The sequence below is a fragment of the Castanea sativa genome, chromosome 9 (genome assembly GCF_040712315.1).
Source record: "Castanea sativa cultivar Marrone di Chiusa Pesio chromosome 9, ASM4071231v1".
Lineage (NCBI taxonomy): Eukaryota > Viridiplantae > Streptophyta > Magnoliopsida > Fagales > Fagaceae > Castanea > Castanea sativa.
This window is the reverse complement of record NC_134021.1, coordinates 19,928,297-19,954,467: the sequence shown is the minus strand read 5'-3', so window position 1 is coordinate 19,954,467 and position 26,171 is coordinate 19,928,297. Positions and strand designations below refer to the sequence as shown.

The 26,171-nt window shown below is 33.6% G+C and overlaps 2 protein-coding genes across 2 annotated transcripts; both read left to right on the top strand.

Moving 5' to 3' along the window:
• The first annotated feature begins 7,052 nt into the window (after positions 1-7,052).
• LOC142610051 (uncharacterized) lies at positions 7,053-10,107 on the top strand. The gene is made up of 3 exons (XM_075781762.1): positions 7,053-8,026; positions 8,228-8,773; positions 9,678-10,107. The coding sequence occupies exons 1-3, from the start codon at positions 7,193-7,195 to the stop codon at positions 9,786-9,788; spliced, it is 1,491 nt and encodes a 496-aa protein (XP_075637877.1). The 5' UTR covers positions 7,053-7,192; the 3' UTR covers positions 9,789-10,107.
• A 13,557-nt stretch (positions 10,108-23,664) lies between these two features.
• On the top strand, positions 23,665-25,167 carry LOC142608880 (protein PSK SIMULATOR 3-like). Its single transcript, XM_075780538.1, has one exon. It carries the CDS (start codon positions 23,665-23,667, stop codon positions 25,165-25,167), a length of 1,503 nt encoding a protein of 500 aa, XP_075636653.1.
• Positions 25,168-26,171: the final 1,004 nt, after the last annotated feature.

The window sequence follows — 26,171 nt, the reverse complement described above, 5'->3', positions numbered from 1 at the left end:
GAGAGAGAATCGAGTAAAATACTATTTTTTGTTACACCATCTAGCTATAATGGGTTGCTATCTCTAGTAGTCTACTATAGCAATCACTCAAAAACTTCTTTATTTTCTTAGTTGTATTGTGTGTCTTTGGTGTTTTGGTTACTAAAATGACTATTTAGTTATTTTAGCAACCTTATTATGAGTGCTCTTAGGCCATAGCCTATATGGATTAATGATTGAGCCACCTGTACTTTGTTGTAAACATCTTGGTACTTGAGAGAAAAAAAATTATTACCAAAAGTTAATCCTAACAACTTTAATATATGTAACCATGTTTTAAAGGGATAATCACAATTAAGCCCTTCTCAAAGTATTGAAAATCATCAAAATTACTTAAGGTAACTCACTCAAATATATGAGGACTTGTAAATAAAAAAGTACTTAAGGTAATTCACTCAAGTATAAATTTTATTTCAAATAATTTATTTTCATTGTCAAATATCTATTTAATTTCTATTTTATGATGACTCATTTAAAAAGCAAACTATTGAAAATGGCATGTGCCCTTTAATCAAGTGGAAAACAATAAATACAGAGAGAGAAAAGGTGGAAAGCAATAACATTGAATGATGTTATTTTTAACCATTAGATCTCTTAGAAATTGAAGGTATAAAAAAGATGTAACTTTATAAGAGTTACACCAAATATAACTTAAACCCGTACATATGTAAGAAAAGTGCTAGTTTCACAAAATTTTCAAAACACTTTCACGACTAACTTTAGGTGGTAAGTTGTTATTAGTTTTTATTTAAAATTTTCACAACACTTTCACAACTTAAATTACTTTTTTGCCCACCCACAACAATTAATAACAGCCTACCACTTAATAAAACCTTTCTCACCCTCCTCAACCTACCACTTTATAACAACATTTTGACGGAACTTACTTTTCATGCATATATTACTATTTTTCTGTACACTATATTTTTGGGTAAAAGAAAGCACTATATTGATAAACTAATCATTTTACAAATAGTGTAGACTTGTAACGATATCTAGCTGGTAGCTAGACAAGTTATATCCTAGGGATGACATGCAACACCTATTAATTTACTACACTAAAAAATTTCGTAGATAATGTATATCATCTCAAGAGAGTAACTAGATCCTCGCCTCAACTCTACTACCTCTTTTTGTTAAATATATTTGGTGCAAATATAATAATAATAAAAAATCAAGTAATATATAGTTTTTTCAAACTTAAGTTTTAGGTGTGTTTCATACTCTTCATTTAAATTTTAAAGAATATATATATTTAATTTAAACCTTACAGTTTTTAGATACGTTTGAATAAAACCTTATAGTTCCACTATTCTCTGAGTAGGCGCTCTTCTATTTTCTTGGGTAAAAATTAACAATTTTCATATAATATAATTTAACAATATATTTTTTATTTTTAAAACAAATAAAAAGGATAAAATCTAGAAATAAGCAATAACTATAATTTCTTTTTTGATTGTGAAGAGGAAAAAATCCTAAATTTTAGGAGTTTTCTTTTTGAATTCAAAATAAAATCTATTGCTTGACATTTGTGATCCTATTTCTAAATGAAGTTACCCTTCATTAACGAGAGTGTTTTTGAACCATATAAAAGTCCAGTTGAAAGAGGGAAATCATTTTATATATAGTATAGATATAGTTTTATTTAAACTTTTGAGGTTTAGATGAAACATTTTGGAAATTTAATGTTTAAGAGAAAAACACTCACTCATAAAAAAATAAATAAAAACACTCAAAATTGAAAATTCTAAAGTTTAAAAAATAACTTACCTTAATTTTTATCTCCTATAATTGAATTTTTATTTGATGGGCATTATAACAATTTTAATTTTGCCAGCAAATAACCACACATCAATAACCAAGTTTAGCAAACATTTAACCTATTTCTCTCTCTCTTGTGTGTGTGTTTGTTTCTCAAAAAAAAAAAGGTAATTATCCCACATTACTTAAGAAAATGTATTGTGTGTAATATAACTTGTCACACCCTCTCTTAAAAGTTACTGCTGAAGCATTTTAACATTAATTAATCAAAATGAATAAATATTACAACATAAATATAAAGATGTGAGAGTAAATATGGAATAATGGAAGATGAGGAGTTAGCGAAAATATTTAATCCCACATTGAAAAGGACGAGACTATTTTATTCTTTTTAATTGTAGTGATTAATGGGCTAATATGAATTGACTTAGATATTGGGCTAGATACATACGCAAGAGGAAGGTGAAAGATGGAGGGTAGGCTAATATGAATTGATTCAAATATTGTGATAGCACTGCTACAATTGGTAGAGTTAAAAATCATTACTACAATGGTAAATCTAGACCTATAAGAAGAAAGCACAGTACCGTGTGATCTTATTTGAGTAGTGGCATCATAACTGTGAATTATATTAAATCTAATGATAATCTTGCAAATCCATTTACCAAGACCTTGGCAAAAATAGGGTTTGGAATACATTGAGGGGGATGGGACTAAAGTCTATAGAATTACGAGCCATGTATGAGGATACCCAACCCAGGAACTAAAGATCTTGAAAATTGGATTCAATGGGAAAAATGAATCATATGATAGTCGTAACAAATGCACTATTTTTTTTTTTAATTATTTATTTCGTAAATAATTTTTTAAATTGTTCATCCCTATGATGTAAGTGCATTAATCCTGTAATGTGGAGAAGTTAGGTAAAAAAACTCTCTTAATAAAATTTGTTGCTTGTATAAGTGGGGTGTCAGAATTACAATAGCACCCTTGACAAAATTTCACTTATGTAAGTGTGGGAGTAGGGCCGCTCCCTATGAGATTTAAACTTAATCTCAAATACACTCATGAAACTATGATCAGCACACGGCCGTAAGGTGCTAGCTATAAAAGTTTATGTCAACACTTGGGTTGTTATGTGTAAGTAGTGACGCTTAATTTCATGAAACTGAGGTCAGCACATGGCCGTAAAGTGCTAGCTATAAAAGCTCATGTCAACACCTGGATTGTTATGTGTAAGTAGTGACGTTTAATTTCCCTAAAGCAGTCCTAATTCAAGTCGGAGACCACTATGACTCTGGAGTTGAGGTCGTTGTTTTACTAAGTGAAGGTTCAGTGTAGAGCACACCTTCATGATGCATAGTGACCCATCATTGCTTGGTAATTTCTCTTTAACTAAAAATTTTAATATTAAAATGAGTGAGGGATTGTTGGAGATTTTAATATTAATTAATTAAAATGAATAAATATTACAACATAAATGTAAAGATGTTGGAATAAATATGGAAGATGGAGAGTTAGTGAAAATGTTTAATCCCACCTTGAAAAGGAGAGAGACTATTTTATTCTTTTTAATTGTGGTGATTAATGGGCTAATATGAATTGACTCAGATATTGGACTAGATACATGCGCAAGGGGGAGGTGAAGAGTGAAGGTCCATTGGTAAGTAAATGACCCGAATTAATACTCAATTTTAATATGGAAAATGAAGAGTCATTAACCCACTTAATGAACTATCCGTTTGGCAAGGAAGGGTGTTCTTTCTAGTGGACTTTTGAGTTTGAACACTTTGTGCAGAGGTTGTTTGGTAAGGAAGGGTGTTCTTTTTAGTGGACTTTTGAGTTTGAACACTTTGTGCAGAGGTTGTTTTAGTCATACGACACTTGTTGGATTGTTGTATTCTGCAGGAGACAAGGCAAAGAAGGACTGCACCGATTACAAAGTTTAGCCAACTAAGGGATTGAATCTCCTTAAAGGGAGCAAGTGTCGCGCCTCAGTCTACATAGTAGTATAATTTTTCTCTTTAAATAAATAATATTCAAAAGTATTATTCAGTTTCTCTTTGTGTTATTTCTATTATTATTGTGTTTGCACCAACAGTTACCATGGCTTTTGAGTAGAGTTGTGTATTTTTATGTTAAAACCACTTTTCATTTTTCTTGTGTGTGTTTGTTTTTCCAAAAAAAATAAACAATAATAATAACAATAATAATAATAACTTAGCAAACATTCAAATTAGGAATTACTCGTGCACTCGTTATATAAAAAAAATAAAAAACCTTGTGCAATCGCAATAAATGAAGGGCCAATAAGACATTAGACTGGACTTGTCTTTTCAAAATTGGGCCTAAGGCTGGAAATGCACATATGAGCCTGTAGTAGCTGTAAAGTGTCACGCCCATTCTAATCTTCCAGGGTGGTCAGTTCTTGCGCTCGGTGCCTCCTTCCTGTATCATCTTTTTACGCTACGTTTGGAGGGAGGACATATTCGCCGAATAATTTAAATGTGGGAATTAAATTGTTGCCTATTTGGCCCCGATTGATTCTTCTATGAATGAATAAATGCATGAGAAAAAAAAACATATTGGCTAGTAACTGTGAGGTCCCAATTTTTATTGGAGGGGGCACCAAAGGACTTTATCCTAAAATGAATTTATATATATATATATATATATATATATAGATGTTACGTTTATAACATTCTCACACCAAATCACAGGTGGTTAGTTTTTATTGGTTCAAATTTGAACCTAACACGAGAATTATTTTTTTGTCCCAACAATAACAACCAGTAACAACCTGCTATTTAAGATTTGTTATAAAAATGTTGTGAAAATGTTGTGGACATATCATTTCTCATATATATATATATATATATATATATAAGTTACAATTTTTATTAAAAACTAATACAAAAAAATTAAAAATTAAAAGTTATATTTATATAAAAAATTTAAAAAAAAAAAAAAAGTTCATCTCTACTCTCCTTTCCTATCCTTCCATATATCCAACCATACTTGTAGTTCCTTTAATGGATCCACTGCAATTAATGAATGTGAATTTTCCAAGGCATCATACTAGGTTTCAATATTTTAATGTTAAGGGAAATTCTTATGTGTTTTCGAAGCATGGATAAATAGCACTCTTTTTTGTCACATTAATAGTGGAACCTACCATGAATATAATGAATAAATCCTACCATAAATGTAAAAGGATTGAGTATTATTTTTCATGTTTTAGGAGTACTTAAGAATAACCCCTCAGATTAATGTGACATGTGAAGTTCTAGGTATGCTAGACTTCCAAAATTTGATTTTTTATTTTAAAACACAAAATAAATAATAATTTAAAATTGTAGGGTAAAATTAAATTTTAATCCCTTAGACTTCTACTCCAATAATTTAATTAGTTTCTAAAGTTTTTTTTTTCAATTTAGTCCCTCACTTAAAAAATATAAGTCAATCTAATCATTTCGTCCAAATCTATGAGTAAATGAAACAATTTCAACATTTATTTTTCTTAAACATTCACTTTCGGGTGATGTTAACGAATATCATTAGAGTATTTGTTAATTGTCCATTTTAGAAAAGTTCTAATACCATTTTTATGAAAAATATAAAAAAGTTGTCAAAATTTTTTTTTTTTCATTTTTTCCTTTAAAAGTTTCTAAAAATGATTGCTAAACCAGTACCCTTAAGGTATTTATTAACTTTTTTTCATATATATTTTTTTTAATGAAAATAAGAACAATTAAAATACCAATTCTAACACCATAATTTTATTTGATTGCTTTACCAATTTTATCGAGATCTCATCAAATCCGTCGGCTCAATTTAAAAACAATGGTCATTTGAGATAACAAAAGGTACAAAAGAGTAAAATCAAGAACAAATTTTATACTAGGGACAAAATAAACAAAACTCTTCGAAGTAGAGGGACTACAAATGGGGTAGTGGGTCCCACTTCCAACCAATGATCGAGGTTGGTAACTTCTATCTACCTAGCAGCTGTCCTCAAGCTTGAAAAAATTGGGCTTACGTCGACGAGATCAAACAAGATAGCAATGGTGGGGACAATGCGGATGGAGTTGAGGAGGACAGACTTGTGGAGGGAGAGAGTCAGCAAAGTGAGATGTGGGAGACGAAGTGACGGTTTTTGAATAGTCATGGTAGAAAGGAAAACTTATGTAGCATGAATATGGTCACGATACTTAATATGATATTATACGTAATACGATACTTAAGGTACGTCGAGAATACAACAATTAACTAATATTTATTTTTAGAAATATACAATATATTTTATACTTTGAATAAGTTATATTTATTTTGAGAAATTAATTTAAAGACAATAAAATATTGTTTAAAGAATGAATAAAAGAGCTCAAATAAAGTAGACGACTATTAAAAAAAAAAAAAAGAGGTTCAAATGAATAACATTCGACATCAAAATAGAACAACTGAATTAAAATATAATTTTTTATTCCTAGGTGCATACTTGACATGTTTGTATCCATGTAAGATACATGTCTGATACCAGTACGTTGGTAATTTTGTGGTGTATGTGCTTTTTAGAGGAAAACTGTATAGTAAGCTTAAAAAAAAAAAAAAAAAAAGCAACTTGGCAGTATTTTTTATTCATCACTTAGTGCTAGAGATTATTTTGACACAATACTAAAAAATTAGAGATTAAACTTAAACACTTAAAATGCTAGAAACTAAAATACATAATTAACCCAAAGTAAAAACTAAAAAATAAAAATCATCTCCATGGCCAACAATCATTCCTAGCAAATAGTTGATTTTTTTTACTACTTTTTTATATTTTCCATAAAAAAGGGTATTAAAATTTTTTCTAAAATACTCTATTAACAAATACTCTAAAGACACTCATTAATAAGACTCTTAATAAAATTAAGTGCATGTGGCTTAAATAGGCTTAAAGCCAGTATTCTTTTTAACTTTTGAGTTTAGATGATACTAAATTGGCCTCATGAACAGATATGGATTAAAGTGTCTTTTTACTAATATTACTAAAAATTTTAAAGTATTTATCCAAATTTTGAAATTTTTGGAACAAAATCAAAATTATTTAAAATTACAAAGGTGTAAATTGCAATTTAATCTTTTTTTTAAAAAAATAGTGTGTCTCAAAAAAAAAAAAAGTTATTCAACATATTAAATAGAGATGAGTAGCATTTATCCTGCCCTTTTTCGAAGGGAAACGTTTCTGCCAACAAACTAGTATGTGCTTGAACTGCTAAGCAATTCTTAAGGGATTGACTTCTATTCCAAATAAAAAATATCCCCTTTTTCTTCTTCTCCCTCGTAATATATATTTTCTTCAAAGTAGTGTTTGTTTTTATAGGATTTCATTTCCCACTGTAGAGAGATGTCTTGTACAAGAGAAATAATTCACGACCCCTTCAAAGCATGGAAGTTCCTGGTTATCCCAACAATCAGAGTCATCTCTATATGTGCCTTTTCTCTCTTTTGCACCATCGCATCCATCTCCTTTATCTTCTACTTTGCTTTCACAAGCCAAACACAGGATTGCCCCCACTGCCATCGAATGATCGTGAACCAGAAATTCACAAACAGTAATATCACCACGGGGTACGAAAATACAAACATATCCCATATCGTGTTTGGCATCGCAGGGTCGACCAAGACATGGAACAAGCGCAAGAATTACACTGAGCTATGGTGGAAGCCAAACATCACTCGCGGCTTCGTTTGGCTCGATGAGAAGCCTCCAGATAATGTAACTTGGCCTAAGACCTCACCACCGTACAAAGTCTCCGGTGACATATCAAGGTTCAAGTACACATGCTGGTACGGTACGCGTTCGGCGGTTCGGCTTGCGCGTATTGTGAAAGAAAGCTTTGAGTTGGGGTTAAACAACGTGAGGTGGTTCGTGATGGGTGACGATGATACAGTTTTTTTCACTGAAAACTTGCTTACTGTGTTATCGAAATATGATCATAATCAGATGTATTATATCGGAGGGAATTCAGAGAGTGTGGAACAAGATGTTGTATTCTCTTATACAATGGCCTATGGAGGTGGTGGATTCGCCATTAGTTATCCTTTGGCAGCCGTGCTTGTTAGGATTTTAGATGGGTGCAATGATCGTTACGCGAATTTGTACGGCTCTGATCAAAAGATCCAAGCTTGTTTGAGTGAGATTGGCGTACCACTCACCAAAGAGCTTGGTTTTCATCAGGTATCTTTCTTTCCCTTTCCCTTTACACGATGTTTATGCAATTACATCTTTAATTTCAATGGTGGATATCTCTATTGAAAATATCATATTAGCCAGTTGAGCTATAGATTTTTTGACCATGCAATTATGTCTTGATTTCGATACTTAGAGATATAATTTTTGGTCCCTACTATTTTAGGACTGAACATCTATTAATTACAGGTTGACATAAAAGGAAACCCATATGGTTTATTAGCTGCACACCCTTTAGCACCATTGGTGACCCTTCACCACCTAGACTCTATCCAAACACTATTTCCAAACTTGACCCAGTTCGACTCATTCAAGAAGCTAATTAGTGCTTATAATATAGACCCAAGTCGAACCCTACAACACAGTTTCTGTTATGACTTGAAACGTAATTGGTCTGTATCGGTGTCTTGGGGTTACACTATCCAGTTATATCCATCGTTGATAACAGCTAAGGAGCTCGAAACTGCAATTTTGACATTTCAGACATTTAGGACCTCAAGTGAAAAGCCCTTCACATTTAATACACGGCCACTTAGTACAGACCAGTGTAAAAAACCAATTTTGTATTACTTGGATCGGGTTCAGAGAGTTGGTGTGAGTCAAACACTCACAACGTATAAAAGGCATGTTGAAGACTCGGAAATTGGGTGCGGCCATGTTGACTATGCTTTTGCCTTGATTGTTCCATCTTTCAACGTCTCGGCTTCAAGTTTCAACCCTGACTTGTGGAATCAGGTGAATTCTTTTGTTTTTGTGAGTGCATTTCAGAATGAGTGGTGTTTATTATACACACTTTAATCAACACAATTTTGCACATACACTCCAAAAAAAATCATATGTTTTGAGGACACAAATTGAAATAATTGCTATAATTGATACATAATATAAATAATGTGAATGATAGCTTCATATAAAAATGAATTTACTATGAATAAAAAAAATTAGACGGTTAGAACTTAGGGTTTAGCAAGTAAATTGGATAAATGGTTTAATTTATGAATTGCATATTGATTTGGTGAGCCCTTGAGATGATTTTCATGGTTAAATTCTCTAGTAGACCTCTGTATTTGGAGGACCTCTGCCTAATCATGTTTTATTGATTAAATGATTAACTGCTTTCCTTAGTATAGCTTGTTCTATGTAGAACCTAATTGGGAAGTGTTACTTAGACATGTATATTTTCTCTATTTATTTTGAAATTAGTGAATTAAATTTTATATATTATCACATCAATAATTTAAATAGATATCAAAATAACGGTAATCAACATTGTTTAAATATTGATAATGGAACAAATTTGAATTCATTTGTTTAAAAATGAGTGCATAACAAAGAGAAGAAATTGCTTTTCTTTTCAAAATCTGTAGAAAATTCCCTTTTAAAAAACAAACGGTAGAAAATTCTCTTGAGAAAACGACACCTTAGTTCTCTGCAAAGTTGTTGTCTAGTGCTACTTTCTATGCGCAATCGGTGCAAAATATGATGACTTAGACTTTGAATAGTCTGGTTTGATTTTGTGGAAATTTATCTCTACTAGTCGATTCGATTTATGACCTACTTACACTGTTACACAAAAGAAAAATTAGTGCCTTTTGACTAACACATATGGAGACTGATTGAATGAGTGTCTAATGAGCAGGCACCACGTAGGCAATGCTGCGAGATCGTTAACGATTCAGATGGGGTAGAGAGCGGGATTCAGGTCAATATTAGAAGCTGCAATCAATTTGAGAGTGTAACTCCTCCATAGATGATAGAAGAACATGTCAACACGTATTGAAGATAGTGAAATATTTGTTTGGCTCTTTTAAGTGCCTAGACAATGACTGAAGACAAGCATTGACTCCAAGTCCTGATGGCTATATAGATACACCATATTGAGTTTTACTGATTTATATTTTCCACGATTCCTATATAGGCTGTATTATATGTTACTCTTTTTTTCCATAGAGAATATTATGCAAAACACATATTAAGGTAAACATTATGCTTGAGAATTTATAAGAAATGGAATTGATAGAATATCATAGGAATGAATGAAAATTAATTATTAAATATTTATTTCTCTATTGTTTTGGTATTTGTAAAGAAAGGGATCAAATGAAAAATTATTTTCTTTGGCTGTTGAATAGAAATAAATGGAAAATAATGTTTTTTGTACCAAAAGTACTATTATGTCCTTTCTTTAATAAAAATAAAGTATAGTCAAATATTAATAAAAAAGAAGATATTATGAAAACTTAAGATAAATATTCATTAAAAGATATGCATGACATGCTATTTGAGGAAAGTAACACAAATATATATATATATATATATATATATATATATATATATATATATATATATATATATATATGTACACACACACGTCATGCTTGCGCGTTTGTGTACGTGTTAGGATGCAAATAATGAACTTTTCGGCTCCATAGACAATACCTCCTCAGGATATAGACAAAAGTTGGCATTTAATTACACGTCATGATGTATATAACAAACTTGTTGGGCCATGGAAAACATTCACTTAGCCCACGTCAATGGAAAAATAGCCTAAGCCTACATGAATTTTTTTTTTTTTTTTAAACCCTCAGAATTTAAAAGAAAATGACGACAATTAAATAAGGGAATGTGTTCCTCAAAAATAAATAAATAAATGAGGAAATGTAAATGACAATCCTGTAGGGCCCATTGAGCTATGGCCTAAGCCCACATGGAGAAACCCTTCTCTGGATTTTTGTTTATTAAGAAAAAAAAAATTGATAGAGTTTCAAAATGTAAATAACAATGTTGTCGAGGCCATGGAAATTTGGCCTAAGCCCACACGAAAAAAATTTAAAAACCCTCCTCATGATTAAAAGAAAAATGAAGTCATTTAAATTACAATGTAATAACGATCCTATCACATCCAAAAAAAAACTCGGATTAAAACCAAATATATTTGTTACAAACAAAAGATAAGAAAGCAAGCTTAATAACCACAAGAACAAGTATGCAAATATACATATGTGTACAAGTGTGTTGAGTATGTACATTTTTTTATTTTCGTGGATTTGCATACTGAAAACATGACCACAGAAAAAATGATAGTTCATATGCCAAGGAAATTACCAGCGAGCACTTGAATAAGATTAAGGATAGGAGAGGTAGGCCGTAGGCCAATATCAAGGTTAGGCTGTGGTCGATATTCAGGCAAGAATGTAGTAGTTATTAGCCTACAATTATTAGTATCGCCCATTTGGATTGAAAGGAGAGGGAGGGAGGGGGAGTGGAGGGGAATAGAGTATAATTAGTTGAAAATATACTAATTTTAAGCCAACTTTACTCTATTATACACTACTCTCCCTCCCTCTCCTACAATCCAAACAAATCATTTAGTGACAATGTTATTTAAATGTACAAGGGAAGGGAAAAAACAGAGAGAGGGAGAAAGAAAAACTACCAAAAAAAAAAAAAGAGAGAGAGAGAGAAAGATCCATAGTCTTTGGGGTGGATTTGTCCTAGATGAAAAGAGAGAGCTGAGAGTTTCAGTTGTGTGTAGGCTGTAGTTGACTAGTTGTCATGTGAAGTGGGTAAAAATAAAAATAAAAATGCAAAATTGACCTTCTAACTTTCACCGTTTTTCATTTCAGTCCTCTAACTTTCAATATTGTCAATTTAGTCCTCTAATTTTCAATTTTTGCCAATGTAGGGTTTCGTTACAACTCAGTTAATGACTGCCATTAGAACTGCTGAAACGACAAAGTTTTGAATGTTTTTATTTTTTATTTATTTATAAATTCGGAATTAGAAAAAAAAATCTTAAAAAAAAAAAAACATTAAGTCGTTGCCCTTCCCTTGAAATCAAAACAAAGAAATCACAATCCCTAACTTAGAGAAATTGGGGAAACGATTTGAGAAATAGAGATGAAGAAAATCTGGGTTGTTCGTCTCTAATTGCTAGCAGAGTTGCTAGCTGAGGAGTAGTGAGAGGGAAATTAATCTTCGCTTTCGGACCACGCAACGACAACGCTGCGGTGTCGTATGCACGAGCAACATCCTCCGCAGAATCGAAGGTGTCGAGCCACACACCTGTCTTCTTCCATGGATCTCGAATCTCGATCATGAAACGACCCTATGGCCGTTTCCTTACACCTCTGTATTTAACGTTGTTGCTGTTATTGTTGTTATCAGTTGATGTTCTAATGAATTGGTTGAATGTTGTTGTTTTGGTTGGATCTGCGGTTGTTGGTGCTCTTTGCCGCATGGAGAAAAGGATAATAAAAAAAGGGGGGGTTGGTGTGTAGTGGTAGAGCTAAAAACATGGCTGTTTTGAGATTATATATTTTTGTGAACAAAGAATACCACCAAATTAATTAAAAAACCACTACAAACAAAGATTGAAGAAGATATCGTAGCTCCAGCTAAGATTTACATAACTCATATCGTTTCCCCAATTTCTCTAAGTTAGGGATTGTGATTTCTTTGTTTTGATTCAGGGGAAGGGGAACGACGAGAACGACAACGTCATTCCCTTTAATGTTTTTTTTTTTTTTTTTTCAAATTTTTCTTATGTTTTTTTAATTTCGAATTTATAAATAAATAAAAAATGCAAAACAGCATCATTTCATGAGTTCTAACGGTAGCCACTAATTGAGTTGTAACGGAGCCTTATTAACAAAAATTAAAAGTTGAAGGATTGAATTGAAAAAAACTGAAAGTTAGAGTACTGAAATGAAAAATTATGAAAGTTAGAAGGTTAGTTTTGTATTTTTGCCAAATAAAAATAAAAAACCAAATGATTACTGAACTGGACTATATTTAGGCCCAATAGGCCTACTTAGGGATCCATACACTATGTGCGGACAAAATATAACCTTCTCCTCCAAAAGCCCATTTCTTAAGGAAGTAGAGCTTACAATATTGATTCAATAGAGTTACAGACAGTGTGCTCACCATTGATTTTTTGCAACGATAATCCATATGCTCCGACTAATTAAATTTATGATGGAATCACTTGTGAGAAGATGGACCAACATTTCCAAGGTGTTTCAAGAGCACTTAATAATTTTCTTATATTCATTGATCAAAATATCATTGAATGGGCTAAAATTCAATGATATTTTAATTTATAGAGATAGGCTTTTGGACTAACAATTGAGGCTTAAACAATAATTCTCAGCAAAGAAAATGTCAACACGTAATAAGTACAAGTGTGATTCTCAAGAATCAAGTAATATTGTATAATAATTTTTCTTCCTCAGAGTGACTGAGGAGAGTTTACACTTAATGAATACAAGTTTAACTATTATTTGGATTCGTTGTACTTTTCTCTCTCTATTTTTTCATTTGTCTACTAGCCCTTCACTAATATGGCGGATGATTCTTTTTCAGGATATTCGTTACATCCTTCTCTTTTCCTCCTTTTGAGGCTAAGCTGAGTAGGTAATAAGTTGTGATAAAACTATTCAGGTGTCATTTGTCATTAATACCGCGTGACTAGTTGATATATACGGAACCTTTAACACATAGGTGATGGTAGTTTTGCTAGAAAGTTTCCTCCAAGACTTATGTAGGTCTTGTACTGTTACCTTCCTCAAACTCGTGTCCAACTTGGCTTGGGAACCTTGTAGCTTTCTTGGCTCGTCCAGCTCCTAGCTCCTTTCTTGGGCTAAGCGCTTCCTCAGGTTAGCTTTGATTCAGTTCTCTGGGGCTTACATAGGGCGTTTAGACCTCTAGTTGGGCCTAGCTAAAACCCATCTAAGGCCCAATGTGCTGCTAATTAGCCTCTCGGCCCTCACAATGATAATTCATCTAACAAGATTTTAGGAAGTAGGAACATAGGGAAAGAAGAACTAATGCAGACTTCAAGTACTCTCGGAACACAAAAACGTGATTTCTCCCTCATTTGATTCATCATTAATTTAATTAATAGAATTTTTTTTGTGAATGTCATGAGATGAGAGAATACCATCTGGTTGTACTTTTAAAAATGCCTAATAATTAGACACCTTCCTATGGTTATTTTTTTTGACATGGTCTTTTCAAGATTAATACGTTTAAAGCATAAGATCCTGCTAGGATGGTACCTGAAATCCCACCTCGATCAAGATTCAAGATTCCTTTTTTTTTTCCCCTTAAAAAAATTTCTCCGTAACCAGTAAAAGGACCCATCTTCTAGTTGGACATCAATGAGCAAAGCTCGCCGAATAGATTTTTTCCTGTCTATGGTTGGTCAAAGTCGTCTTCTTGACCATCACGACCAGAAATCATTGGATTTGAGAGGCAGAAAATATAATTCTTGTAATGGTGGGCCAAGGTCCAGTTGAAGTCTTAGTATAGGCTTCTTTTTCAATCCTTTAAGTAAAGAAAGCACTGGTGTTCATCTGTGTGAATTCAGATGTACTTGCTTGTATCTCAATGGGAAAAGCACAAATGAGAGATCAAGTAACACGCTTAAGACTTCACCATTTGACTTTACCGTCTGAAATAGATGAAAACTAAAGGGAGAGAAAAAGAGAGAAAGAAAAAACAGAACATAACAACAACAACAAAATTGAAAGTTTAGGACTTGGGAGGAACAAAGTTTTCGAGAGTCAAGAGTTTGAAAATAAAGATATTGACAATGATGATAGTTTAATTGATTCACATTTCACTTTCAAGCTTGCGTTCCAGAGTACTAAAGTTAGACAAGGCTATGTAGCGTTGAAAGCATAAGATATTTGGCACAATATGAGTGCTCTTTCGTGTAGGCTGCGTTTCACGCTTGGTGCTTTCATATGCATTTTTATATTATACTACTTTATATATCTTATTATTTCACTTTCTAAGAAAAGACCTTCTCTTTCAAGTTAGCATAATTAAGTAACAATATTCAAAGTACCCCCCCAATATTCTGTTCGTTCGGCTCCACTTGTTGATACTTTCACATTGGAATGACAACATAGGATTAGTACTGTAAATTTTTATAATAGGAGGTACGCTGTTTCTCAAAATAATAGTAAAATAATAAAGCAATAAAAATTGAATTATATCTTACCTTAAATTTTTATAATAGGAGGTACGCTGTTTTTCAAAATTAATAGTAAAATAAAGCAATAAAAATTGAATTATATCTTTTAAGAGAGAAATGTGACACCCAAAGAGTTTACAGAATCTATTTCACAGGGTAATATTACTGCATGTATTTGAAAGTTGAAACATACAGATAATGAGTTAGATCACTACAAATATGTTGCATTTTCTAACATGGTTTATTCTAAATGAAACTTTGGTAACAAAGTTTTACGGAATTTAAAATACTACTTTAACTAAATTTTAATTACTCAAATTTCACAACAAATTTACGAGAAGTTTCTTTATTTATTTTAAACGATTGACAATCTATGGTGTGGTGTCCATCGGCCTAAAAGCTATTGGCGTATAACATTTAACACTTAGCTAAGTTAGGTTGAGTATATAATGTAAGAACGATGTGTAAAATCTACCTTTTACTATAATTAAAAAAATAAAGGTAGATAATTAAAATAAATAATTTTTTAATTAAAAAAATAAAACTCTTGCTAATCATTTTTTTTTTTGAAACCCTCTTGATAATAAAAATTAGTTGAAGTATTAATTATATTTTTATAAAATTGTAATAACATTATTTTTGGTGCCAAATAATTTAATTTATTAATAAGACATATGGCAGGACAAGGAAAAGTATGTGGAAATCTGATGGTGATGTAATTGCCTTATGGAAATTTAATTAACATAATTTATCTATACAATTATTTAAGGGACTTCCCTTATTTGGATTCTTAATTTTCATGATTTTAAATGTCCATACATCTCTATTTTTAAGCCGAGACAAAATTAAAGGATAATCCAGTAAAAATACAACTCCAACTTCTACTAAAATATTGGCTAAAAAATAGGGCAATTTTGTATTTTATTTTTTGATAAAGATAATTGAAGTATTTGAATTCAAATAGATAACATATACGGATAGAAAATAGACATTTGAATACATGATAAGAACCGATCCGTTCTCCTCTAGTTAGGAGCTCTTCTTCTCGCATAGGGTGAGTCTACCTCTACTACAGTGTGAATAGCGCTACTTCTCTTCCTCTACGTAATTTGGCTCTTAGAGGTGAGAGTTTTGTCATCCTATTCTTGTTGTGGTCTAAACAGCATGGATTCCGATTTTATAGAGCGACTGCAATGTATTCATCTAACGGCCGAAGAGGGTAAGATTATCATTTTCCATTCAGACTATCGTGAAAAGACTTTAGAGGAATGTTCTCTCAATCTACTAGGATGCTTTTTCACTTCAAAATACATTAATCTTAGTGCTGCAAAGAATCTGCTACAATCGATTTGGAAATTGGGGAATGATTTAAAGATTACAAAAGTTGGTGACAGACTCCTTTAGTTCAAGGTCTCTTTGGAGAGTCAATTACTGTGGGTCATGAATAATGGCCCAAGAGGTTTTGATAATCACCTACTACTCTTGAGAAGGTGGAAGGCGGGTATGACGGCATTCTCAGTTACTTTCCAACACACTCCTTTTTGGGTGCTAGTTTGGGAATTATTATTTGATCTCATTACGGAACAAGCGGGATGGGATATTGGTCGGGCTATTGGACGAGTTCTAGATGTGGACAATAAGGCGATTGTTTCGGATCAAGCTCAATTATTGCGGATACGTGTGGAATTACCACTCGATAAACCAATTCGTCATGGAGTTGCAGTATTGACCCCGGAGTGTGATAAGGTGTGGGTGGTGTTCAAATATGAGCAACTCCTGGGATTGTGTTTCAACTGTGGGATGTTGGGGCACGAAGTGAAGGGGTGTAATACTGTGATAAGAAGGGAAGGAGAGGATAGCCCTTATGGCGAGTGGTTGCGAGCTAGCGCTCTAAAGCTAAAGTTCTATAAAAGCTGCCGGTCACCAAGCCCCCAAAGGCAGAACACGGCGAAGCAAACTAACGGTCAAGAATCATCGCGTGAGAGACACACTCCTGAAACCGAAACCCCCTTAAGTGATCCCAATATTTTCGGTATGGATGTGGGTGTGGGTGTGGGTGTTACAGTAAACTAGCTGGCATTAATTACGAGCATAGAGAAGAATATACTCCCCTTTCCATATACGTCAGGACCGGATCATGACTAGGGGTGGCAATTCATGTTCGCGTGTCGGGTTCGTGTCGTGTCAAGTCATGAGTATTCGACTACATAGGTCAACACTAATCCGACCTGTTTATTAAACGGGTCAAGATTTCTCAACCCTAACACGACCCATTTATTAAACGGGTCAGTCGTGTCGACCTGTTTATCAGATTTTATCAAAATGAAAAATAAAAATTAATGAAAAAACAAACAAATAAATATTTTTAATATAAAATTCAGAACTAACGAGTAACTGCATCACAAATAATCATTCAAAATTAAAGCATATCCCAATATCACAAATAATCAATCACAATATGTCAAAGAAAATAAATCACAACAACTAATAAGTTTATATACCTAGAGTTTGAAGGGTATATTGGTAAAATATCATTTAATTAAACGGGTCAAACGGGTCAAACAGGTTCTATGTGTTCAACACTAACCCAACTCATTTATTAAACGGGTTAGTCGTGTCAACCCGAATATGACACGAACCCGTTAAGCCTCAACCCATAACCTGCTAATTTCGTGTCGTGTCGTGTCGGGTTCGCGGGTCGTGTCAAATTTTGCCACCCCTAATCATGACCATAACACTCCCAGGATGCGCACGGAATGTAACTTTAAAGACTCCAATCTCGCAAATAAAGGAGCTAATAATGGGGACAGCTTGTTTTCCATTCCAATCTCCTATGTGAACGTTAGCAGCGGAGAGGCAACAAACCCTAGTGTAACACTAGAACCAACATGTGACTGTGACATGTCACGTGACCTTCTAAATATCAAAAAAATAGAGGAGAAAAAATGGAAAAGAGGGAGTCGAGGTGCACTGCAAGATACAACGGAGAAAGTAAAAACTGATAGGAAGGGAAGAAGAAAAAAAAGAGCATGTACTGCGGATGGCGAGTGTATTGACAGTGGTAGCATGAAGCGTAACAAAATTATGGAGACTTTTTCAGATTGCACAATGGTGGAGGTTGAAATCCAGCCTCGCCGAACACAATGATTGTCCTAAGTTGGAACTGTCAGGGGCTTGGGAATCTTTGTGTAGGCACTGTCCTCTCTCATCTAGTAAGAGAAAAAGCTCCCCATGTTTTGTTCCTTATGGAGACGAAACAAATAGTAGAGGAGATGAGGAAGATTCAAGAGGATTTGCGATGCGGTGCGATGCTACGTTGGCTGTACCTTGTGTTTGGAGAGTAGGATGTTTGGCTATGCTATGAAAGTCTGAGGTATCCCTAGATATTCAAACATACTCTTTGAACCATATTGACATCCACATCCTTAACGATCCGACTATACCATGGAGGCTAACAGGATTATACGGTAGACAGGAAGAACATCGGAAGCATGAATCATGGAGTTACCTGCGTCACTTGCATTCAAGAGCTTCATTATCGTGGGTGTGTATAGGGGATTACAATGAAATTTTGACATCTGATGAGAAACAAAGGGGACTACCAAAGGCAGGTCGCTTAATGGAGGACTTTCAACGTGCTTTATTACACTGTGGCCTTATTGATCTAGGCTTTAGTGGGAATAAGTTCACTTGGAGAAATGGTCGTCCTAGAGATGCTTTTGTTCAAGAGAGACTTGATAGGGCCTATGCTACAGTTGAATGGAGAGAATTATTCCCTCACAGCAAGGTTACTCACTTACAAGCGGCCTACTCGGACCATGATCCTATTTTACTCACAACTCAAGGAGCTTCACAATTGACATGACGAAAGAAGATACCAAAGCAATTTGAAGACAAATGGACTTCTCATCCTAATTGTGAGAATATAATTTTGGAAGCTTGGCACGACATAAACCCCACTGGCAGCCCCATGTTTAAGCTATTTGAAAAAATAAAAAATTGTCGCATGGCCTTAGTGGGGTGGAGTCGCAACTGGGGAAGCGCGAAGGTACGTATTGATGAAAAGTATAAGGGATTGGAGTCCCTGACAACGATGAATAATGCTGAAAATATTGGCCAGATTAATTATGTGAGGGATGAGATCAATGTACTACTACTACAAGATGAGTTGTTATGGAGGCAAAGATAAAGGGCAATTTGGCTACCAGCTAGGGATAAAAATACAAAATATTTTCATCAAAGGGCAAAACAAAGACAGAGAAAAAAATCAGATTACTGGATTTATGGATGAAAATGGAAGGTGGTGTCCCTCAGACAATGAGATTGCTACGGTGGCCGAATCATATTTCCAAAATTTATTTTCATTAGCCAACCCGAGCAACATGGAGTTTGTGTTAGAGGCGGTGGATAGGGTGGTTACCCTAGATATGAACAACACACTCCTACAGCCATACACACCGCTGGAGGTCAGGCATGCTTTGTTTCAAATGCATCCCTCCAAATCACCTGGGCCAAATGGTATGTCCCATTTCTTTTTCCAAAAGTATTGGCATATTGTTGGTAGTAATGTCATTGATGCAATATTATCTGTATTACTATTATACTCCGGATATCTCTTGCATAAGATGAATTACACTCACATTGTACTAATACCTAAGAAAAATAAGCAAAACTTGTATCTGATTTTCGAACTATCAACCTTGGGAATGTGGTGTGTAGGATTGTCTCAAAAGTGTTGGCAAACCGCTTGAAAATTATTTTGCCTAATGTAATTTCTAACTCACAAAGTGTCTTTGTTCATCAGCGGTTAATTACTGACAACACTAGTGTAGCTTATGATGTTTTGCACCGGATGAGAAATAAAAGAAAATGGAAGAAATGGTAGATGGCTATTAAATTGGATATCAGTAAGGTATATGATTGAGTTAAATGAGAGTTACTATGCAAAATTATGCTCAAACTAGGACTTGATACACAATGGCTCTAGCTAGTAATTTTGTATTTTTTTTTTTTTTTTATAAAAGTATTTGAATTCAAATAGATAACAAATACATATAAGTTTTAGACATTTGATACAAATAGGTGGTGTGAATAACGGTTTTTTTTCTTTTGTACGAGAGATAATATTACTCTTTTAGCCTTTTTTGTTTTTTGTAGGAAAAAAAATTAAATTTTTTTATTCTAGAAAAAAAATTAAAAACAAAACCACCTTATTAGTAGTATAGATAGGTAAAAAAATATTTTATATATATATAGGTCTCCACTATGCCTGGAATAAACTATAAATAAATAAATAAAAAGACTGTCTTTCAGGTAATTAGTGTTCAGATGACATGGTGGTCCCCTAATTCGGTGAGCTCTAATTGGACATCTTTAAAAATTGTGTTGAATGGACAATTTGTTATAACAATTCATTCCTTTCTTTTTCTTTTGTTTTGGTCGGAATGGGGTTGAAAAAGTCACTAGATTGGCTTGCATCTGTTTTGGTCATTCAAGTCTGATATCTATGTTTTAACTCTACTAAATTTATCATGATAAAATTCGTGGAAGTGTAATGGGCAAAGAGCCTCTCCTGCTATACCATAATCCTAATTCCTAGACCCCTTATATGTCCTATTTGTTCTGATTCTAGAAGCAATTAACATTAGAACGATGAATTAGGCTTTAATTTGTTGTAATTCATCATTAATTGTAATCTAGTCTACTTCAAATAAATTTACTTCGATGATTTTTTTTTTTATTTCAAGATGATGCACTTCAAATCAAATTACTTCGAATTAGTTTGTTTAGGAATATTTACTTCAAACCAATTTAATTTACTTCGAATCAATAACAATGGAAACAACTTAGACTTAGGCATTGAAATTAGTCACCTTAGGAACAATTGTCAATTAGAGGTTCCCATCTTTAGCTAACTTGTGCATTCGTCAACAAGTCCTCTTAAGTGAGACATTTTTAAACACTAGATCCTTACACGAATCATATTGTATTGGGTGTTGTACCTTAAATTTCACTTCAAGCAACCTGTGAAAATTAATAAGAGACCAAATGTAATTAAAAATATGTTTCTATTCATTCAATTAAAATTTTCCTATATTTAAAATACTTCGAAAAGTAAAATCACTTTCATTGAGTTCTTTTTTTCTTTTTTCTTTTTTTGACACGGCGTGGGAAATTGGGAATGCACAGTTATTACATAGTAAATAATATAATTATCTAACGCATAATATCATCTTCAATAAAAATACGGGTCAATTGCAACTTACCCACCTGTGATTTGACCGAAATTTAAGTTGTCTACCTGTAGTTTAAAATTTGATATTTTACCCATCTGAGATTAGTTTAGTTAGAATTTCATAACCCACTTCTGTTAAAAATTGGGCTATCTATGTAATTTTGCTCCTATTTTATGTCTCTCTCTTCCCAAAACATTAAAAAAAAAAAGAAAAAAAAAAAAGAAAGTAAAACGAGATCAAAGGGTGAGGGTTTAGTAAAAGTTAAGAACAAACATTAGTCTATTTTTAATATTTCCCTTTGCTTCTTAGTAGACTTTAATTGCATAGTCACCATAGTATAATAATGGAGCCCATAAAGATCCAAACACATTATGCTCGTTTGGAAGGCTCCAAATCTGGGCAGCTGAATTTTTGACAACGTTCCAAATTACGGAAATGTGTTGGTATAGAATTGATACCCCACAGTCCACACGAAGCTCTTGAAGAAAGCCTTCAATCTCTACTTTCCCCTATGTGTTTCAATTTCGGAGTTTTTGTTCTGTTCCATAACGTGGTGTTCACCTTTTTTTTTTTTTTTTTAGTCATAGACTCAATAATACAGACTACAGATTTCTGCAAAATGCATCGTACAGTTTTATCTAAACAAGTGAGTACAATTCCATTCAAGTCTTATAGAATTTAGGAGATAGCTCTTGTTCTTAATTTTTACTAAACCCACACTTTTTTATCTTGTTTTCCCTTATTCTTTTATATTTTTTATGTTTTTGAGGAGAGAAATATAAAATAGGAGCAAAATTACATATTTAGCCTAATTTTTAATAGAAGTAGGTTACATAACCCTAACTAAGCTAACCTCAGGTGGGTAAAATGTCAAATTTTAAACCACAAGTAGACAACTTAAATTTTGATCAAATCACAGATGGATAAATTATAATTAGCCTATAAAATATTTTCAAGTCAACATTAGAACCCATCTCATTTTGCAGTCAATCCAACGTATCAATGAATGCTGCCGTATTGAAATTAAATGAAATTACATTGCAATAAAATTAGGAAGAAAAACAATTTAGTGGAAACTATATTCATACTTTTTTATTATATTTGAAATTATCATGGCTATAAGAACTAGATATGACTTACTACAATATACAATAGTACATAGTCTTAAAACTCAATTGGTTAACACTTTCAAATTTCAAAAAAATTAAAAAAAAAATGACAAAGTTTAGTTACAAATTTGTAAACAAAACTACATATTTTAAAAATATAATCGTTGAAGTACACGTTCTTTATGCTCTTAATACGCATGTCAAATTTTGTGTCAATCAGATTTTATTTACTATATAATCCATTATCTTATATTTTATGCATAATTTTAAACTATAAAAACTTGTAATTTTAATTAATTTATTAATGACATAGCTATTGAACTTTATTTTTTTTATGAAATTTTGCAAATATAGAGAATATAAAAATGTGTAATCCAATGGTTGATTTGTCAAAATTTACTTACAACTAAAAGATATTGAGTAAAGTTATCACATAAGAGTACAACAAATTTTGTAACTAAATTTTGTCAAAAAAAAATTGTGTCATTTTTAATTTTCCAAATAAGTTTTGTATACTAATTTTGTTAGCTTTATTCAAATATAGCTTTAAATATAAGAAAAATGATATATCCATAATATTTTCATAATATTTTTAGAACAAATCTGAAGTGATAGGTTGTTACCAATTGTTATTATTAGGATAAAAAAATAATTTTAATAATAAATTTAAATTCTAATATTAACTAACCACTTACTATTTATTAGTGAATATATCATTTCTCTTATAAAAATGTTGTGAAGCTTCTTCCGTAAAAATAGGAGAGGGTCCTAGTCTAAATGAATCAAAACACCTTCAACGTTCAAACTAATAAGGACTTGCCGAATAGGAAGGAGTCGAACGGAGAAGGATCCTCACAAGTCACAGACCACATAGTAAAAGAAATAGAAAGCATACGTGGCGCTAAACCCCAATAACACGGACTTCAGATGCTCTCTCTCTCTCTCTCTTTCTCATCCCAGTCATAGTCTCTTTTTTTTTTTCTCTTGTTTTTTTTTTTTAAGGTTTATATGATTCACTTCGGTCTCTTTACTCTGTTAAATCCGAAATCTCAAAATTTCCCAACTGTTCAAACGCGTCAGCATGAAAGAGCTTCGAAATGTCCAATAATTCCCACCACTCCTTTATATACCAGCATTCCCTCTTCTCTCTAACTCATTCTTAAACCCTACCATCTATCTCTAACAGCTAACGATCCCCAACAAAGTTTTCTGTAACTTCCTGAATAATTAACCTTAAAACCAACTACAGTTACAAGGTGGTCAGAAGAGCTACAGGACATGGTTGTCGCAACCATGGCCTGGCTCTCTGGGGCAGCCAAGAGCCTCCATTATCGCCAACTCTTCGCTCACCGCCCCCACCAAAAATCAACCTCGTCTTCCACCCTCGGAATCCTCACATTCGACGTCGCTAAGACTATGTCTCGCCTTGTCTCTCTCTACAAATCTCTCGCTGATGATCAACTCGTAAAGCTCCGAAAAGAGATCATTAGGTCTAAAGGTGTCGCCTACTTGAACTCCAAAGACGAAGGCTTTCTTCTCAACCTCGCTTGCTCCGAACGACTCGAGGATCTCAATCAAGCCGCCATCACCGTCGCTCGGTTCGGCCAGAAATGCTCCGATTTGGGACTCAACCGCTTCGATCTCATTTACTCCGACTTAAAACTCGGGGTCATCGACCTGGGAAAACTCGAATACAACACGAAACACGTCCTTAAAATCATCGAAAGAATGGAGAAATCCATTTCCGCCACCGCCAATCTACACGCGGCGTTGGAATCTTTAGCAGAATTGGAAGCATCGGAGCGAAAAATAGAGCGGTGGAAAAACACTATCGGTCCCAAACAGATTTCGAACTTGGAATACATAAAGCAGAAAATCGTGGCTCAGAGAAAACAAGTGCAACACTACAAAGAAAGCTCGCTGTGGAATCAAGGCTTCGACAAAAGCGTCGGACACATGGCTCGAATCGTTTGCGTCATCTACGCTCGAATCTGCTCCGTTTTCGAACCCTACATTTCGGATCTACCATTTTTCTCCAACAACAGCCACCTACGCCTTGTTTCAAATCATAACAAAAGGCAAAACTTTTGGATTCGCCAAGACGATGAAAACGAAAGTGAAGACCAAGACAAGAACGAAAAGCCGAATTCGAAATCGGGTCCGATACGGAATAGCAATAAAAGGTTTATAGTCAGGTTCTTGAGTCACGAACTGAACCCATCTTCACAGGACCGTGATATCGAGTCCACGCCGACCCAACGAAACCGTGACGCGATGATGACAAATTACAACAATCACGTGTTCACGCTGGCGCCACCGCACACGGTCGGTGGTTCCGGGCTATCGCTGCGGTACGCGAATGTGATAATATGTGCGGAGCAGTGTTTGTACGCGCCGGCGACGATTGGAGAGGAGGCGCGTGAGGCATTGTACGAGATGTTACCGGCGAGGCTGAAGGGGACAGTGAGAGCGAAGCTGAAGAGCAACCTATTGAAAAGGGACGATGAGGATTGCGATGGACACTCGCTCGCAGAAGGGTGGAGGGACGCGTTGGAAGAGATCATGGGGTGGCTGGTGCCTTTGGCTCATGACACGATGACGTGGCAGGCGGAGAGGAACATGGAGAGGCAGAAGTTCGATTCGAAGCCGAGAGTGTTGTTGTTGCAGACACTGCATTACTCAGATTTGGAGAAGACGGAGGCCGCCATTGTTGAGGTTTTGGTGGGGTTGAGTTGTATATATACGTACGAGAATCGTTGCTTGCCTGGAAGGCCTGCTACAGTTCAGTTTATATGAACATCGCTGTTCTTTTTACATTACCATCAATTTTTTTTTTTTAAATTAATTAATTTACGATATTCTTTAATTTCTTTTAGACTGTTTCTTTAAAAAAAAAATCTTTTAGATTGAGTGTGGAAAGAAAGAAAGAAACAAAGAAAAAGAAAGGTGTGTGGTTACTTGTTCTTTTTTCTTTTTTCTTTTTTTTTTTGAGAAAGAATAAAAAATAAGAAATGCTTGGATTATGTTTGCGTTGATTGTTTCAAGAATATTTCGAGGATTGAACCTGAAGGAGTTAGGTGAATAATAATAATAATATGTTACCTTTCCTTCATTTGTTTTGGGTAGATTTTTTAAATTGCTTTCATATATGTTTATTGTCTGAACCCAGTCAGCTGATTACAATTACAAATAAATAGTGAGAAAGGGGGGAATATGCTTTGCCAATGGGCACATTAGAACTTACCAAAAGAAAACTGCGTGACTCAAGAACCATATACACAATTTAACTCTCTAAAATTAGATCAGTAGATTCAATACATATGTTTAGATGTAAATTATTAGCTTGATTGGATGATTCATAGCTTAGGTAGTAAAAAGAGTTTTATTGTACTTGCAGTTGTACATAAAGTTAACTTAATCCTCTCTCTCTCTCTCTCTCTCTCAATAGTTCTTATTGTCAAGAAATCCAAAGGATAAGTCTTTTGGACATATATGATTGAAATCCATTTATTTAAAAGATACTCCTATGTTAACTTTTATTATAGGATTAATTACAGTTAACATACTAGTGGTTAGGTCGATTTTTGATAGTGCATACTTGTAATTTGAAAAGTATTACTTAACACATGTGAAGTGATTTCCATTAGACATCTGTAATCTACCTCTCCCTTTCCATTAGAAAAAACACTTTTAAGACGCAAAATAGAATAGAAAACGGATCAAAAACTGACTCATGAGAACCTTTTTTTAATTACCATTATATTGGACAAATCTAAACCAAATTTTCAATAAATCAAATC

Excerpts from the sequence above, each read along its gene's own strand:
- LOC142610051 (XM_075781762.1), top strand. The coding sequence starts at position 7,193 with ATGTCTTGTACAAGAGAAATAATTCACGACCCCTTCAAAGCATGGAAG. Across the intron at positions 8,027-8,227 it reads AAGAGCTTGGTTTTCATCAG|GTTGACATAAAAGGAAACCC; the intron begins GTATCTTTCTTT and ends TATTAATTACAG. Across the intron at positions 8,774-9,677 it reads ACCCTGACTTGTGGAATCAG|GCACCACGTAGGCAATGCTG; the intron begins GTGAATTCTTTT and ends TCTAATGAGCAG.
- LOC142608880 (XM_075780538.1), top strand. The coding sequence starts at position 23,665 with ATGGCCTGGCTCTCTGGGGCAGCCAAGAGCCTCCATTATCGCCAACTC.